The sequence below is a fragment of the Symphalangus syndactylus genome, chromosome 9 (assembly GCF_028878055.3).
Source record: "Symphalangus syndactylus isolate Jambi chromosome 9, NHGRI_mSymSyn1-v2.1_pri, whole genome shotgun sequence".
Classification (NCBI taxonomy): Eukaryota; Metazoa; Chordata; class Mammalia; order Primates; family Hylobatidae; genus Symphalangus; species Symphalangus syndactylus.
In genome coordinates, this window is record NC_072431.2 from 54,258,196 (window position 1) to 54,275,934 (window position 17,739).

The 17,739-nt window shown below is 51.1% G+C and overlaps 1 protein-coding gene and 1 pseudogene across 2 annotated transcripts in view; both read right to left on the reverse strand.

The window, feature by feature from the left end:
* Positions 1 to 17,739, reverse strand: part of RADIL (Rap associating with DIL domain) — an 87,585-nt gene that overhangs the window by 65,552 nt on the left and 4,294 nt on the right. For both annotated transcript variants that reach the window (XM_055292205.1, XM_055292206.1), the window contains exon 2: positions 15,930 to 16,528. In XM_055292205.1, the coding sequence (XP_055148180.1) occupies positions 15,930 to 16,464 (535 nt within the window). In that variant the 5' untranslated portion in view covers positions 16,465 to 16,528. The remainder of the gene's footprint in view (positions 1 to 15,929; positions 16,529 to 17,739) is intronic.
* LOC129490484 (uncharacterized) lies at positions 849 to 9,012 on the reverse strand (annotated as a pseudogene).

Genomic DNA, 17,739 nt, shown 5'->3' on the forward strand with positions numbered 1-17,739 from the left:
TTTTGGATTGTGAGCTCATTTCTGGTGAGGCTTGGAATGCCTGTGTAGAGGCTGTGTCCTTCCAAAGAGGATTTGCTTTGTTTCCAGTAGATGTTCTTGTACACTATAGAATTGCATACAGTGTAATTTCTTATCCAGGGATTATCCACAACATCTAGGTTGTGCAACTTTGAACCCCAAACACATGTGAGAGGACATGTGGTTTTCAATTTTAAGGAATAGTCTTTAGTTTTTCCCACCCAGGTCAAGAGAGAGAACTTCCTATGCCATCTCCTTTCACCAGGTAGCAGATTCTTCTTACTCCATTTTTTCACTCAATGTGTCACCCTTTGAGGATTCCAATTGTATTTGGAGGGTCTCAATTCTAACTCCCTACCTTTTAAGGTCCCAAGAGCTTTCTGTCTCTTCTTGGACAGCTGCTAAACTTAAGTTTCTCAGTTTCCACGACTGGCAAATGCCTTTAGGGCAGTTCTAGTTTCAGAATCAGCTAAAATTCTGAGATTTCAAGGTATCTTTTTTTTTTCCACCCCTAAAGATTTCCTTTATTTTCCTGGGTACTCAGCTATGCATTCAAAAAAATGATTTCTTATATTTAGCCAACATTTCCAGGCACTTTACATAGAAAGATTTTCCAGGATAATTAATCCCATATATTGCCAGAAATATAAATACCTTCTTTTTAATCCATTTCAACATTGGCTTACATGCTCAAAAACAGCTATGAGAAAGGTCTTTGGTGACCTCCATGTTGCCCAATCCATGACCCCAATGATTGCCATCTTCTTTGGCCTATGGTAGCTTCATCTTGGCCTCTGCGAAACCATACTCTTTATGTTGTCTTCCACATGTCTGGCCACTCCCCAGTCGAATTTGCTGATTCCTCCTCCTTTACTTGACCTCTAAATGTTAGGAGTTCCTGCAGTTTCCATTCTAAGCCCTCATTTCTCCTCACCACATGTACATTCACTGCCTGGTTAATCTGATGATTTCCACGCTTTAAATACCACTTACTTACAGATTAATTCATATTTTAATCGGACTCTCTTCTGAATTCCAGATCCATATTATCTGACTGCCCATGGTTGCCACCTATATTTGGATGTCTTTAACTTAACATAGTTTAAAGAGAACTCTAACTCATCCTCCCATAGTTTGCTTCTCTCTCAGTAGTCTCCATTTTAGGAAATGGCATCTCTTTCTACCCAACTCTTGATACGAGAAACCTGGGAGTCATTCTGGACACCTCCCTGTTTTGCATCCTCAACATCCAATTCATTTACAAGTTCTGTTGATTTCACCTCCAGAATATACTTAAAATCCCTCTACTGCTTTCTACCTGTTCCCTTATAACTGTAGTCCAAGCCACTATCAACTCTCATTTCAACTTCTACAACAACTGAATTAATCTCCTATTACTGACCTTTTCAAAGTATTCTCTACCTAGGAGCCAGAGTCATCTTTTAATCCCTCCAATGACCTCCCATTATACGCAGTGTAAAATCCAAAATACATAACAAGCCAGGTTGATCTTTCCCCCAACTATCTGTCTAGCCACACCTTCTGCAATTTTCCCCTTTGCACCAGCTGCAATGGCCTTCTTGCAGTGCCTGCCTTTGCTTCATTCTCTCTCATCCCTGGATCTTTGCACAATGCTGTTCTCTCTGACCAGAATGCTCTTCCTGCCCCACCGACTGCCCACTGCTCTCTATCTGGTTGGTGTGTTGTCATCTTTGAGACTGGCTTACATTTCACCTCTTCAGAGTGAATTTCCCTCACCCCCATTCCAAATGAGCACCTGTGCTTCTTTTTCATAGCACATGAAACAACTTGTAGTTGCAGTCATGTACATTATGACATTTTGGACAACAGACCATATATACAATGATGGCCCTACAAGAATACAATATTGTATTTTTACTGTTTCTTTTCTGTGTGGTTTTTTTTTTTTTTTTTTTTTTTTGGGTTCCCAAGTTTTATTCAAGAACTCATACAAAATATTCCAGATAAATGAAATTTAACCCTTGTCTTCCTCCTCTTCTTCATCCTGGTTAATCTGGAAGTAATGTAATTCGTAACTCTCTTTGCTGTTAGCAACTATGCACAGCCAATATTCTTCAAATATTTTTTGTTGAGATATTTCAAATACCTTTTTGAGAAAGGGACCTCGGATGTCACAGTGATATTGCTCTTGCTCCTTTCGATGGTCACCACCCTCCACCAAGGTTCCCAGCTTTTCCATTCACTTTGATCCTTTCTTGCAAAAACTGCTCAAAATTGGCAGCATCTGTGATTCCATCTTCTACGGGGTGGGTGCAATCAAGAGTGAACTTCAGAACCTCCTTCTTTTTTTTGCCCCCCTTCACCAAAGGTTTTTCACAGGAGCCATGGCAGCAGCGGAGGCAGAAAGGGAGGTGAATGAACTCCTTTTCTGTGTTTCGGTATGTTTAGACACACAAATACTTACCGTTATGTTCTAATTACTTTTAGCATTCAGTATACAGAAATATACTGTACAGGTGTGTAACCTAGGAGCAATAGGCTATGCCATATAACCTAGGTATGTAGTAAACTATACCATCTAGGTTTGTGTAAGTCACTCTAGGATGTTCCAACAATGACAAATTGCCTAATGATGGATTTCTCAAAACATATCACCATCATTAAGCAGTGCATGACTGTACATGTTTTTTGAGTGAATTATATCTGTGTGTGTGTGCGTGTGCATGTGCGTGTGCGTGTGTGTTTTAAGAGACAAGATCTTCTCTGTTACCCAGGCTGGAGTGCAGTAGTGTGATCATAGTTCACTGCAGCCTTGAACTTCTGGCCTGTCTTGCCTCCCAAAGTGCTTGGATTACAGGTATGAACCACTGCACCCAGCCACATCTTTGTTTTGATTGCACGCTAGACTCTTGACTCCATGAAATTATTTATTTATAAATCCATGAAATGGATTTATTTGTTTTGTCTACTGCAACACATCCAGCGCCTAGTCAAATGCCTAACACACAGTAGCCAAATTTTACTTATGAATAAATGAGAACAAAAAATTATTTCTCATTTAAGTCTCTGGCAAATCAATATCTAGAAAACCTGTTTCTTGAGTTCTGATTAGATAGAGGGGCAATTTCAAATCTATACGTTGTGACTTTGGGGAAATCATTTAATTATTCATTTCACAGCTTCTCACAAAAGACAGCTGCAGACTTTCTATGGCTGCATTCCTATAACACTCCACTCCACTGCAATGCCCTTTGATTTGAAAGTGTCTCCAGGGGAGACTTATCCTGGGTCAGTGAGGGGTGAGGAGAGCAGCACAGTCAGTGCTATGGTTTGTTTGTCCCCACTAAAACTCATGTTGGAATTTGATCCCCAAAGGGGCAGTGCTTGAGGTAGGCCTAGTAGGAGGTGTTTGGGTCATGGGGACAGGTCCCTCATGAATGGCTGGTACTGTGCTCACCGTAGTAAATGAGTTCTCGTTGTGGCAAAACCAGATCGAGAATGGATTGGTTTCCAAGAACAGTAGGCTGCTATAAAGCCAGGGCACCCCTCAGGTTTCCCTCTTTGCACCTGTCTGCTTCCCCTTTGACCTTTTCTGCCATGTGATGATGCAGCACAGAAGCCCTCACCAGAAGCCAGGGCCATGCCCTGGAACTTCCCAGCCTGTGGAACCGTGAGATAAATAAACCTCTTCTCCTTATATATTACCAGCCACAGGTATTCTGTTGTGGCAACAAGAAATGGACTAAAGCAGCGCCTAAAGGTATGGAGGGGCACACAGGCACATGAGGCTTCTGAGGAAGCTGCTGTCCAGCTGTGCTCACCAGGAAATGACATGCACATATTCTCTGTAATCCAGCAGCTCCATTCCTGGAAGAATGCCTCCAAGAACTCTGCAGAGGCCCTCAACAGGTTCATTGTGTCACCATTTTAGTAGGAAGAAACTGTACCCAATTTGAGTGTCTGTGCTTAAGGAAATGAATATGTAGTATAGGCATATAATGGAAAACTATGCATCAGTCAAAAGCAATGAGCTGACTAGAGCACCATGGGTAGGTGTCAAAAACATAATGTGAGGCCAGGTGTGGTGGCTCATGGCTGTAATCCCAGCACTTTGGGAGGCTGTGGTGGGAGGATCACTTGAGCCCAGGAGTTTGAGACCAGTCTGGCAACATAATGAGGCCCTGTATCTATTTTTAAAATAAATAAATAAATAAATAATGTAATGTGAGTTACAAAAGGAACAATGAGCTTTATAGCTCAGTCCCACTTAGGTAAATTAAACATATACAAAATATTATTTATGTCTTAAGGATATATATGAATCCAAGTACATGAAAGGTAAGTTGGAATGGTATTCATTACTATACTAGAGTGGGTTCCCAATGACTGAATGACAATGAAAAAAGAAAATGATCCTATCCATCCACCAGAGCATCTGCCAAAAGATTGGAAACCCACGGCCACACAAAGCAGAGAGAAGCTTGGCCTTTTCTCTGTACTTACTTGTTCCCCATATTGGTGAGATAGTTGTCCTGCATTAGGCATTCAGTCATGGCTGCAGGCCAGAGTAAACTAACTTTCATAACCTTGACTTTGGCATCATTGGTTTCTTATCCTGGGGAAATGAACTGTTTTTTTTTTTTTTTGAGATGGAGTCTCGCTCTGTCACCCAGGCTGGAGTGTAGTGGCACAATCTTGGCTCACTGCAAGCTCCGCCTCCCAGGTTCACGCCATTCTCCTGCCTCAGCCTCCCGAGTAGCTGGGACTACAGGAGCCCGCCACCATGCCCGGTTAATTTTCTGTATTTTTAGTAGAGACAGGGTTTCACCGTGTTAGCCAGGATGGTCTCGATCTCCTGACCTCGTGATCTGCCCGCCTTGGCCTCCCAAAGTGCTGGGATTACAGGCATGAGCCACCGCGCCCGGCCATGAACCGTTGTTTGTTAAATAACATATATGTATACGTGTGGCAGCCTGTGGATTGGCTATCAGCAACCCTCACAACTTCTTTGCCTTATCCTAGAGGATGCAGAGCCAAAATCTTTGTCCAGCTTCCTCTGCAGCCAGAGCCAGCCGTGGAAGGCAACGGCATTAGTGAAGCTAGACTCCCCTATCGTGTGTGTTAGCCACACTTGCTTCACCTTCTTCCAGCTGCAAACTTGTACCAGCTTCATGTTTTCTAGTGAATGTTTTGCCGTTTTGTTGCTGATCTTTAGACATGCATTACTTTATTCTAGTTATTCATCACATCAGTTTTAGATATTGCAAACCTTTTCTTCTAGTATATCACCTATCTTTTATCTATACAGTGTCCTTGGTCAAACAGAAATTTTGAATTTTGATATAGTCAAATCTATCTACTTTTTTTCCTTAGAGATTGCACTTTAAAAACAAAACAAAAAAACAGGCTGGGCACAGTGGCTTATGCCTGTAATCCCAGCACTTTGGGAGGCCGAGGCAGGCAGATCAATTAAGGTCAGGAGTTTGAGACCAGCCTGACTAACATGGTGAAACCCTGTCTGTGATCCCAGCTATTCAGGAAGCTGAGGCAGGAGAATGGGCTGAACTCAGGAAGTGGAGGTTGCAGTGAGCTGAGATTGTGCCACTGCACTCCAGCCTGGGTGACAGAGCAGGACTCCATCTCAAAAGACAAACAAACAAACAAACAAAAACAGATGAGGTCTTGCCCTGTTGCCCAGGCTAGAGTGCAGTGGCATGATCACAGCTCACTGCAGCCTTGACCTTCTGGGCTCAAGTGATCCTGCCACCTTAGCCTCCTGAGTAGCTGGGACTACAGGCCTGTGGCACCACACACAGCTAATTTTCATATCCTTTTGTAGAGACAGAGTCTCGTTATGTTGCCCAGGCTGGGCTCCAACTCCTGGCCCAACTGATCCTCTCACTTCAGCCTCCCAAAGTGCTAGGATTACAGGCGTGAGCCACCATGCCCAACCAGTTTGCATTTTTTAAGCCTTCTTTATGAAATCTTTCATTTGGCTATATAATTTTACCTTTGACATGTAGGTCTCCAATGCATTTAGAGGAAGGACCCAATTTCCTTTTTTTTTCCATATAGCTGAAGCCAGTTATCCCAACATAATTTACAAAATTCTTTCCCCAGGATTTATGATGCATGCTATAGCCCACCCAATTCCCACAGGGTATTTGGTCTGCGTCTGCACTCTCTCTTCTGTTCCATTGCTTTATTTGTCTCTCCCTGCCCCTAAAACCACATAGTTTCAATCACCACAGCTTTAAGGTATGTCTCAGGACTAATAAGGTCAATCCCTCCCACCCTTGCTTGTCTTGTTCAAACCTATGACAGGCATTCGAGAATCTGACTCTTTCGCAAAGATGGACACTCAGGCCAAGTGCAGTGGCTCACAACTGAAATCCCAGCACTTTGGGAGGCCAAGGCAGGAGGACCACCTGAACTCAGGAGTTCAAGACCATCCTGGGCAACACAGTGAGACCTCATCTCTACCAAAAACATAAAGAAATAAGTCGAGTGTGATGGCACGTGCCTGTGTTCTCAGCTACTCAGAGGGGCTGAGGTGGGAGGATTGCTTGTGCCCAGGAGATCGAGGCTGCAGTGAGCCATGAATGCAGCACTGCACTCCAGCCTGGGCAACAGAGTAAGTCCCTGTCTCAAACAACAAAAACAAAGACGGACACCAAGTCTTGCAAGGACAGCACGGCAGGGAAGGGGGCGCAGGGCAAGCTGACCTCTCAGTCTGTATATATCTGAAACCTCTGAAAACACTTCTGCCACTTAAACCTTCAAAACAAAAGAAAGGTACATTCTCTATGTCAGTATATTCTCTATTTTTTTTTTTTTTTTTTGACACAGAGTCTCGCTGTAGCCCAGGCTGGAGTGCAGTGGTGCGATCTCGGCTCACTGCAAGCTCCGCCTCCTGGGTTCACACCATTCTCCTGCCTCAGCCTCCCGAGTAGCTGGGACTACAGGCGCCCGCCACCGCACCCGGCTAATTTTTTTTTGTATTTTTAGTAGAGACGGGGTTTCACTGTGTTAGCCAGGATGGTCTCGATCTCCTGACCTCCTGATCCACCCACCTCGGCCTCCCAAAGTGCTGGGATTACAGGCGTGAGCCACTGCGCCCGGCCAGTATATTCTCTAAAACCATGAGAGACGCTACTCAATATGATTTAAACAGATCCCCAAACATCTTTCAACCAACATTATAGGTCACTGTTGGGAACCAACAGATATTAACACGGTTTTTTATTTTGTTTTGTTTTTCTGAGATGGAGTCTCGCTCTGTTGCCCAGGCTGGAGTGCAGTGGCACAATCTCAGCTCATTGCAAGCTCCCCCTCCCAGGTTCAAGCAATTCTCCTGCCTCAGCCTCCCAAGTAGCTGAGATTACAGGTGCCCACCACCACGCCTGGCTAATTTTTTTGTATTTTTAGTAGAGGCGGGGTTTCACCATGTTAGCCAGGCTGGTATGGAACTCCTGACCTCGAGATCCATCCCGTGCTGGGATTACAGGCGTGAGCCACCATGCCCGACTATTTTATGTCTTTCAAACATTTCACACCAGTGACAACATCCCTCTGTGTTTTTGGTGTTAATGCTAAACTCTGTCAGTGGCCCCTTATGGAACGTAGCTGGACGTCACCCGAGTCTCCAGGGCAGGAGGGGGTGCTGCCCCTCCGGGACTCACTCAGCTCAGGGGACAACAGGGCTGTTAACGGTGCCTCTATGATCAAACTGAAGGTTACTGATTTTTTAAGTCTAAGCAGTAAACTGAAAGATGAAACTGGCTGTGAGCAACTAACCATTCGACTTTATTTTCTCTTTGAATTGGAAATGCTCAAACACATCTTTAAAGTTCAATAACTTTTCTAGTTTTAGGCTGGTAAAAAAAGGTTTGGGGTTGTTTTGTTTTTAGCCAGACCACATACAATGAACGTTTCCCACGGTAACTCTGTCATTGGGAATCCACTGGAAGGGAAGTCCCAGTCAAGTGGCAGTGAGTTATTCCCACGTAAAAAAAGGAAAAGCAATCCTTTCACCTCCACTGTGCTAAGATAAGAGTTATTTTCAAGTCAGAGTCATAGCGGAAGAAAAATATTTCAAATGAAAACAACCACAAAGAGGTTTGCGGACAAGGGAGGACAGAACTCACCGCACCCCGTCGGCAGAGGAAGGCAGCGGTGCTTCCCGCGTGCACACAACAGTCCCTGCGGCCCGAACACCCCTGCCTGTCACTGGGGAGGCCGAGTCCTGCTGCCTGTCCTGAGTGACAAGGTGGGACGACAAATGCAAACTCAGGGCTGGCACTCAGCGACAACACAGACCTGCCACCCGGCTGCCAGCTCCATCGCAGCACTGGGGGCAGGAGGGCAGCCCACCACGCCGCCGGGTGGCCAGGGCTGCAGGTTCCTCCATCGCTCAAGCCACATCCACACACCTGGACGGCCACACCGTCCCCACACCACCCTCCCACACACACACAAAGAAAACGGACCCCACTCTGGAGTCTTGCAGACGCATAGGAGCTGAGACCCACAGAGGGGCCTCCTCTCCTCAGGGCACCAACCCTTCCACAGGTATTTAATAAGCACCTACTGTATACCACACATTGGATGGGCTGTTTTTCAGTCAAAAGCCCAGTGAGTGCGGGGTGGTATCCCCAGGCTTTGTTTAGCCTGAACCTTCCTGGCTAAACCTTGGCGGCTTTACAAACTCTCTAGGGTGCCTCTTTACAAAGGGGGTATCCAAAGCCACGGTGATGTCCCTGTCTCCAGGAACGCAAGACTTTGCACGTCACCATCCCTGAGACCCTGGGCTTGCCAGGCACCCCAGCCCCTCCGAGAGTGGCCCAGGAGAAACAAATGTCACCACTGTGGATCAGGCCTGAGGGCCTGGGGCGGGCACTCAGCCACATGGTCCCAGTGGGCAGGGGCTGGGGTGGCCGAGTCCAGGCAGCCAGGTCCAGTCCTGCAGCTCTCAGTCGAGGGCAGGTCTGCCTCCAGGGAACAGCTGGCCATGTCTGCAGACATCTTTGGTTGTTACAACTTGGGGGTGGGGGCACAGGAGCCAGGGACACTGCTCATCGCCCTGCAACCACGGACGCCTCCCTCAGCAAAGATGCCCCAACCTAAAATGTAACGGGAGGAAGGGAGAAAGCAAGGAAGGCCAGCCTTCCCGGGGCTCTGCGCAGGTTTAACACTCACCCCTCCTGCAAAGGCAAACTAACCCTCCCCTCACCGTTCCCCAGCCCCTGACAAAAACCACATGGCCCTGCCATCGCCCCTCCCCAGTGCACCTAAGTGACTGCTGTCTTATCTCGGTGACAGGACCCAGGCCCTCTCCGTGGGGCACCAGCCCTAAATACCAGCCTTCTGGGAAAGGGGAGTGAGAGCCACTTCCAGCCCGGACACACCTCCAGCACCAGCCTCCTCCTGGAAGAGACCCTCTAGGTTTTGTGACTCTGGAAATCAGGGGGAACCTGGTGGCTATGAGAAGGCGACGTTTATGGAAAACAAAAACCCAAAGTGCCTGCGTGCATTTCTACAGGTGGGTAGCAGTGAACTAAGTGATGAGTGAACCGGCAGGAAGCACCTGGCTGACACCTTCCCCACCTGACTCCGCAGGGGAGTCCAAGGTGAGGGGCAGGGGAGAGGCCTGAGAGGCTCTGGCGAAATGCTTCCCCTGAAATGGTGCAACCCGTTAGCCCAACCCAGAACCAACGTGACTCTTGTTTTTCTTTTGAGTCAGAGTCTCGCTCTGTCACCCAGGCTAGAGTGCAGTGGTGCGATCTCAGCTCACTACAACCTCCGCCTCCCGGGTTCAAGCGATTCTCCGCCTCCCAAGTAGCTGGGATTACAGGCATGCACCATCATGCCCGGCTAATTCTTTTGTATTTTCAGTAGAGACGGGGTTTCACCATGTTGGTCAGACTGGTCTCGAACTCCTGACTTCAAATGATCTGCCTGCCTCGGCCTCCCAAAGTGCTAGGATTACACGTGTGAGCCACCGCGCCTGACCAAGTGTGACTCTTACCGTAAGAGCAATAACTGGAAATTATTGAAAAACAGTTTCTTTCTTTCTTTCTTTCCTTCCTTCCTTCCTTCCTTCCTTCCTTCCTTCCTTCCTTCCTTCCTTCCTTCCTTCCTTCCTTCCTTCCTCCCTCCCTCCCTCCCTTCTTCTTCCTTCTTGCTTTCTTCTTTCTTTTCTTCCCTCTGTGGCCCAGGCTGCAGTACACTCGGCTCGCTGCAGACTCCCTGCGTCCGCCTCCCATGATGCTCCTGCCCTGGCCTGCAGGCTGCCTCAGATTGCCGGCGCGCGCCACCACCCCTCCCTCGTTTTTCTCCTTTGGCTGGAGGCGCGGTTTCGCCATGTCGGCCAGACTGGTCTCCGGCTCCTGACTTCCAGTGGTCTGCCCGCCTCGGCCTCCTGAGGTGCTGGGACTGCAGACGGAGGCTCGCTCACTCGGTGCTCGGTGTTGCCCGGGCTGGAGTGCGGTGGCGTGGTCTTGGCTCGCTGCAGCCTCCGCCTCCCACTTGTCCTCCCAGGGTGCTGGGATTGCAGCCTCTGCCCAGCCACCGCCCACTCTGGGAGGTGGGGAGCGTCTCTGCCTGGCCGCCCATCGTCTGGGTTATGAGGAGCTCCTCTGACCGGCCGCCCTGTCTGGGAGGTGAGGAGCGCCTCTGCCCAGCTGACACCCCGTCTAGGAAGTGAGAAACGTCTCTGCCTGGCCGCCCATCGTCTGGGATGTGAGGAGTGACTCTGCCCGGCCACCACCCCGTCTGGGAAGTGAGGAGCGCCTCTGCCCGGCCGCCCCTTCTGGGATGTGAGGAGCGCCTCTGCCCGGCCACCCATCGTCTGGGAAGTGAGGAGCGCCTCTGCCCGGCCACCCATCGTCCGGGAAGTGAGGAGCCCCTCTGCCTGGCCGCCACCCCGTCTGGGAAGTGAGGAGCGCCTCTGCCCGGCCGCCCCGTCTGGGAAGTGAGGAGCGCCTCTGCCCGGCCGCCCTGTCTGGGAAGTGAGGAGCGCCTCTGCCCGGCCGCCCCGTCTGGGAAGTGAGGAGCGCCTCTGCCTGGCCGCCCCATCCGGGAAGTGGGGAGAACCTCTGCCCGGCCGCCACCCCGTCTAGGAAGTGAGGAGCATCTCTGCCCAGCCGCCCCGTCTGGGAAGTGAGGAGCACCTCTGCCTGGCCGCCCCGTCTGGGATGTGGGGAGCGCCTCTGCCCGGCCACCCTGTCTGGGAGGTCTACCACAGAGGCCAGAAGCAATGTGGGGTCTGGACGTGGTGGCTCACGCCTGTAGTCCCAGTATTCTGGGAGGCCGAGGCGGGTTGATCACTTGAGGCTAGGAGTTCGAGACCAGCCTGGACAACATGGCGAAACATATGAAAAATATACAACTGACAAACCAACCAACCAACCAAGCGACAACAAAACAGGTCTACCCTGGAGTCATACTCTAATTTTTTCTATTTTCCTCGCTTTCTGATCCTTTATCCCACTTTCTTTTTCTTCCTCTTCCTTCTCCTTCTTCTTTGTCAAATACAGGATTGAGTTATTATCATTGATCCATACAAAGTCCCTCTCTCATTTATTTTCTTTAATTCCCACCCCCCATTTCTATTCCCCGTCTTCCCATGTGCAACCTTCCTAATATGTTTGATATGCATCTTTTTGTTTGTATGTACTTTTAGAAAATGTTTATTGTTTTGTGTGCAAAAAAAAAAATTAAAAAAAAAGAAAAACAGTGTTACAGTGTTGAGTAACCTGGGGCTGGACTTGTTAACACAAACGTACACAGTCACACACACATGCACACCACATGACCACACGGACACACACATATGGACACACGTGTACACCACATCACCACATGCACAGGCCAGGGGTCCCTTCCCTTTCTCGCCACTTTTTCCAGGTGAGATTGGACTGTTCTCTCACCAGGGAGCAGGGACAGCCCCACGCTGGGTCCTCTGGGGAGAGAATGCAGGAGCTGAAGGGGCCCTGGCATGCGCTGGACCTCACTGGGCCTGCCTTGCAGGGGCAGATGCGATCCTGCCATCCCGCCGTACTTCTGAAACTACACCACCCACTTCAGTAGGATTTGTTTCACTGCAGCCCCCCACCTTCCCCCATAGCAACACCGTGACGCATGCCCCACACTGAGGGCAGCTCTCAGGACAAACAGGCACCACAGCAGCCCCATCGGTGCCCAGGGAGGCGCAGGACAGGCAGGCTGCTGGAAGGCACAGAGCTCCACATCACTGGGGGTATGTAAGGGAGAGGACACAGTGGGTGTTAGGAAAGCCTCCCCACCACGATTCTTCCACGTCACTCCAACCTGAGGCAGGCTGGCGCCCACGGCTGCTGGAGAAGCTGCTACAGTGAACAAGCCCTCGGCTTCCCACCTCCTCCCCTTCTCTGGCTCTCAGTCGTTCCCCTTGGAGGGGCGAGGGAGGAATCGCCTAGTGCCGGCTGCAAACTCACTCAGGGGGATGCGGGACACAACAAAGGCTCAGCGCCCTCCTCGTTCCATGCCTCCAAGCCAGCAGGAGAGACCTCTCAGAGGCAGGTTCCAGGGATGCGCACAGAGGCCACCTCCAACCCATGGAAAGGCCGTGCAGGTGTCTCACGCAGGGAAGTTCCAAGAGGGAGACTCTGCGTGTGTGCGCACCTGTGTGGACATTTCTGTGTCCAGGTACCCATGTGTCACCACAACAACCAAACACACTCTAGCGCAAAGCTTCTGGGCGTGGGCCCGTTTGAGGCAGGGCTGTCCGGCAACAGTGGGGTCTGTGCGGGGTCATCCCCAGTGGAGCCTGGCTTATCCACATGTGGACCCCCCGGGTCTAGCCTTCCCCCAGCTCCATGCAGAGGCTCAATAACCGTTCTGTAATGAGCAGAAGCATGTGTACATGCCTCTACCAGCCGCTCAATCTCGAACCACCCGGCCGCCTCGGTGAACCTTCTTGGCATGGCCGAGGGTCACAGGAGTCCCTGGGCCACAGCCAGAGAAGGTCAGCAAGGAAGGATGAGTCCCCGAGGCCCAGGGGGCTGGCTCTGGGTAGGTAACACAACCCGCTCCAGCCCAGATGAGTGTGTCAGTAAGGCTAGGCAGCCTGATGGACTCTCTTTGGCAGGTTTTGAAAACCACCACCAGCTTAGACAGGCTGTGAGCAGAGGCGCTTTCGCTTGCCCTGAATAATTTAACAGGAATGATTCCAAAAGAAGTGCGAGAGCTTGGCCGGGTGTGGTGGCTCACACCTGTAATCCCAGCAATTTAGGAGGCCAAGGCGGGCAGATCACCTGAGGTCCGGAGTTCAAGACCATCCTAGCTAACACGGTGAAACCCCGTCTCTACTAAAAATACAAAAAATTAGCCAGGCGTGGTGGCGGGCGCCTGTAGTCCCAGCTACTCGGGAGGCTGAGGCAGGAGAATGGTGTGAACCTGGGAGGCGGAGCTTGCAGTGAGCCGAGATTGTGCCACTGCACTCCAGCCTGGGCGACAGAGTGAGACTCTGTCTCAAAACAACAACAACAATAACAACAAAAAAAATTAGCCAGGCGTGGTGGTGCATGCCGTAATCCCAGCTATTCAGGAGGCTGAGACAAGAGAATCATTTGAACCTGGGAGGCAGAGGTTGCAGTGAGCCGAGATCATGCCATTGCACTCCAGCCTGGGCAACAGAGAGACACTCGATCTCCAAAAAAAAAAAAAAAAAAAAAAAAAGAAGCCTGTGAGCCTCAGACAAACTCCTGTCTCCTGCAACATGCACTCTGGCCCCACCGTCCTACACTGGCAATCACCTATCACCTGTGAAGGAGGCGGGCCTTCCCAGGGCTCCTCCTTGCCCCGTGACACGGAATGCAATGGCCTCAGGACAGGCCAGGCTGACCCCCGGCCACACAGCAGCAACCCTGGCCCATGCTCTGCAGCCCCACAGTGGCCCTGTCCCACTCACTTTTTGCCCTCCGCTTGGCAGAGGCAACGCACGGTGGAAGAATGACCAAAATTCTGTGTCTGACATTGAAGACCCTTTGTTCCTGTGCAGAAAACATCCCACCACACGCCTCTTCCCTTTCGGGTTTCCTGGCCTCACAGGAGGTCTTTTTGAATCAGGAGGGGAGGGACCCCATCTCTGCCACTGGATCACCGGTCCTTCCAAGGGACCACTGGATTGTGACACGGTAGGGTCAGGATGAAAACCAAATCCCAGAAGTGGCGACCTTTGGGTGGAGGAAGGATCCCCAGGTGCAGGCAATTGGGGGTGCTTGTCTGAGCAGACTTTAAGAGCCATAATTAAAGCAACCACAAGTTACTCTTTTTATTGTTATTTTTTTGAGACAGGGTCTCACTCTGTTGCCTGGGCTGGAGTGCAGTGGTACAATCCTAGCTGCAGCATCTGCGGCTCAAGCCATCTTCCCACCTCAGCCTCCTGAGGAGCTGGGACTACAGGTATGCACCACCATGCCTGGCTAATTTTTTTATTTTTTGTAGAGATGGGGTCTCACTATGTTCCCCAGGCTGCTCTCAAACTCCTAGGCTCAAGCGATCCTCCTACCTTGGCCTCTCAAAGTGTTGGGATTACAGGTGTGAGCCACCACACCTGGCCAAATTTATTTATTTATTATTATTATTTTTTTGAGACCGAGTTTTGTTCTTATTGCCCAGGCTGGAGTGCAATGGTGTGATCTCGGCTCACTGCAGCCCCTGCCTCCCAGGTTCAAGCGATTCTCCTGCCTGAGCCTCCCGAGTAGCTGGGATTACAGGCGCATACCACCACGCCCGGCTAATTTTTGTGTTTTTAGTAGAGACGGGGTTTCACCATGTTGGCCAGGCTGGTCTCAAACTCCTTACCTCAGGTGATCCACCTGCATTGGCCTCCCAAAGTGCTGGGATTACAGGTGTGAGCCACCGTGCCTGGCCAAAATTATTTTTTATGACACATACCGATTAAGATAATAAACTTCTTTCCACCAATTGAATAAATCACCAGACACAGTGGGCCCCAGGCCCTGGGGCTCTCAAGCCCGGCGGCAGGCACTCAACGCTGCCACGCTCTCGGCACTCCTCGGATGGACAATAATTGGCTGCCCGTGGCCAGGCCCTCCTCAGAAAGGCCTCCCACTGCCCAGGTACCCACAGACCCACGGTATGCCGAGTGTACCGTGGTCACCTCTGGAGACCTTGCCACCTGGCAATGCCACATAGGTTTTGGCCTGGGACGGATTCCTTGATTGTCTTTTCACTTCATTGCCCCAAAAACTCCCCGACAAGGTCGCAGGTGCTAAGGGACTTGCCAGGACCCTGTATTTAACAAGGTGTGCGTGGTTGCTGTGGTCAATGAGACGACTGCTGGAGAACTGGACAATAATCTGATCAGACAAAAGAACAAATGTGGCCTCAAATATTGCAAGAATATTTGAGGTTCCTCAGGAGCCTCTGAGGAACACCAGCCAGCCTCCTGCCGCATAGACAAACTACGACTTCCCAGACAGCTGAGGTGAAAACGGTAAGTTAAAGAGGAAACCTTCTTTGGGAGGCCAAAGTAGGAGGATCACTTGAGGGCGGGAGGTCAAGACTAGCCTGGGTATCACAGCGAGACTCCTGTCTCTATAAAAAGTAAAAAATTAGCTGGGTGTGGTGGTGCACCTATAGTCCTAGCTACTCAGGAGGCTGAGGTGGGAGGATCGCTTGAGCCCAGGAGGCTGCAGTGAGCTGTGGTTGCACCGCTGCACTCCAGCCTGGGTGACAGAGCAAGACCTTGTCTCAGAAAACAAGAGGAAGCCTTCAAACATCCAGGACACGGGCTCCAACTGCCTCCCACAGAGTGAGCCCGCCCCACGTGTGTCCCCTGCACCACTCCTTCTCCCCGTTCCCCGGCTGGCCTTCTCAGAGCTCAGACCCACGGCTCTTCCTGAACCTGTGGCCCTCCTCACCTGCCGTGATGGTGTCCACCTCCTTGGCTGCCAGCTTCTCCACATCCGACCTCTTCCTCAGCTCAAACCTCCGGGATAAACCTTCTCGGGGTTTCCATAATTCCTGGATCAAGAGGGGCTTCTCACTGTCCCCAAACACCCGAAAGCACTGGGCCTGCCACTGCTGCCCGGCGTCGCCGGCTTGGCCCACCACGTCACACAGCACGTACTGGCCGGCCTGCCCAGGGTCCAGGGCGTACCGCTCCAGCGCCTCCTTCACCAGCTCACGGGTGCTGGAGGTGCCGGTGGCCAGGACGCTCTTGTAGTGGGTTCCTGTGCAGACACTGTCCCCAAACACCTTCAGGACACCAGGGGCCGAGAGCTGGGTGGAGAGCTCGGCGGGGTCATCGCTGGCGCCCAGGCTGGAGAAGGTGGAGTCCAGGTCCCGGTACTTGTAGCTCAGCGTCCGGGACAGCATGCTGGACAACAGCTGGCTCTGCCGCTTCAGTTTGCTCTTGGTGGGTGGGGACATGATGAAGTGCGTCCCATAAAACATGGTGGGTGAGGCTTCATGGATGAGGACTGGGGGCTTCAGCCAAAGGATGTGGGGAGGCCGTGACCTGTGAGAAAAAGTGAGAGAGGTTAGCGTCAACCATCGTGAGCACCAAGAGCAAATGAGGCCACAGGCGGTGGCTCCTGCCCGTCATCCCAGCGCTTTAGAAGGCCAAGGTGGGAGGATGGCTTGAGCCCGGGAGTTCCAGACCAGCCTGGGAAACATAGTAAGACCCGACTCTACAAAAAATTTAAAAATTAGCCAGGCATGGTGGCGTGCACTGTACCCACTGCTCTGCAGGCTGAGGCTGGAGGATGGCTTGAGCCCAGGAGTTCAAGATTGCAGTGAGCTATGATCGTGCCACGGCCCTCCAGCCCAGGCAACAGAGCAAGACCCCATCTCAAAATCTAATGGACATAACAGGCCATAGGCATCATGGCCCCGCAGACCTGCCACCACAGCACCTGAGCAGAGGATGTGGCTGGAGCCTGCAGGGCCACCAGAGACAGAGAGGACTAAATGGGCTGGAGCACCCTTCAAGGAAAGCCATTACTGGAAAACGCAATGAGGTCGCCACGATAAGACACGCTCCGCTGCAGGGCTTGGATTTCTGGAGAGTGCTGGATGCGGTGCCCGAGTGTGGTGAACATCAAGGAGCGCCCCCCCCCGCCCCGGAGCCGCCCCCAGCACCGTCACAGCCACAGAAGAGCAGCGGGCAGCCCGAGGGCAAAGCTTCGCCTCTCCGTAAACCCTGTGTCTCCTACCCCACAGGCTGCAACGTGGGAAATGGGTCACAAACACAGTGGAACTAGGAAAACAGGCGAATCGCAGCCACGTTAACAGAATCGACCATCAGACATTCCAGACACAAACCCCCAGAATCTACCCCTCCGGGCAAGAGACCTGTCCTGGCTTGAAGGAGATGCTCCCTGGGATGGCAGCATTGAGTGGCCTCGCAAGCACAGCGGGCACAAAGGGCCCCTCTCAAGCTGGTGCAGGCATGGCCGGAATGCGTGTGTCCCGCCCACCATAGGTTGCGCGTGCCCAGCACTCCAGGCCACAGAGATGCAGTCTCCTGGGGAAACTGGAAAACAGCCTGGGACGCGTTGGTGTGGCATACAATCACACTTCTGATGTCCTTAGCGTGCCCAGGGCCAGGAGTTTCAGATAGTTTCTCAGTCTCCCTCCAGAACCTCTGTGGGGGCAGGAGGGCAGAGAAAAAGGAAGGCAGGTCTCCGATTTGTAAAAGGTGAGGCTGGACCGCAAGGCAGGAAAATA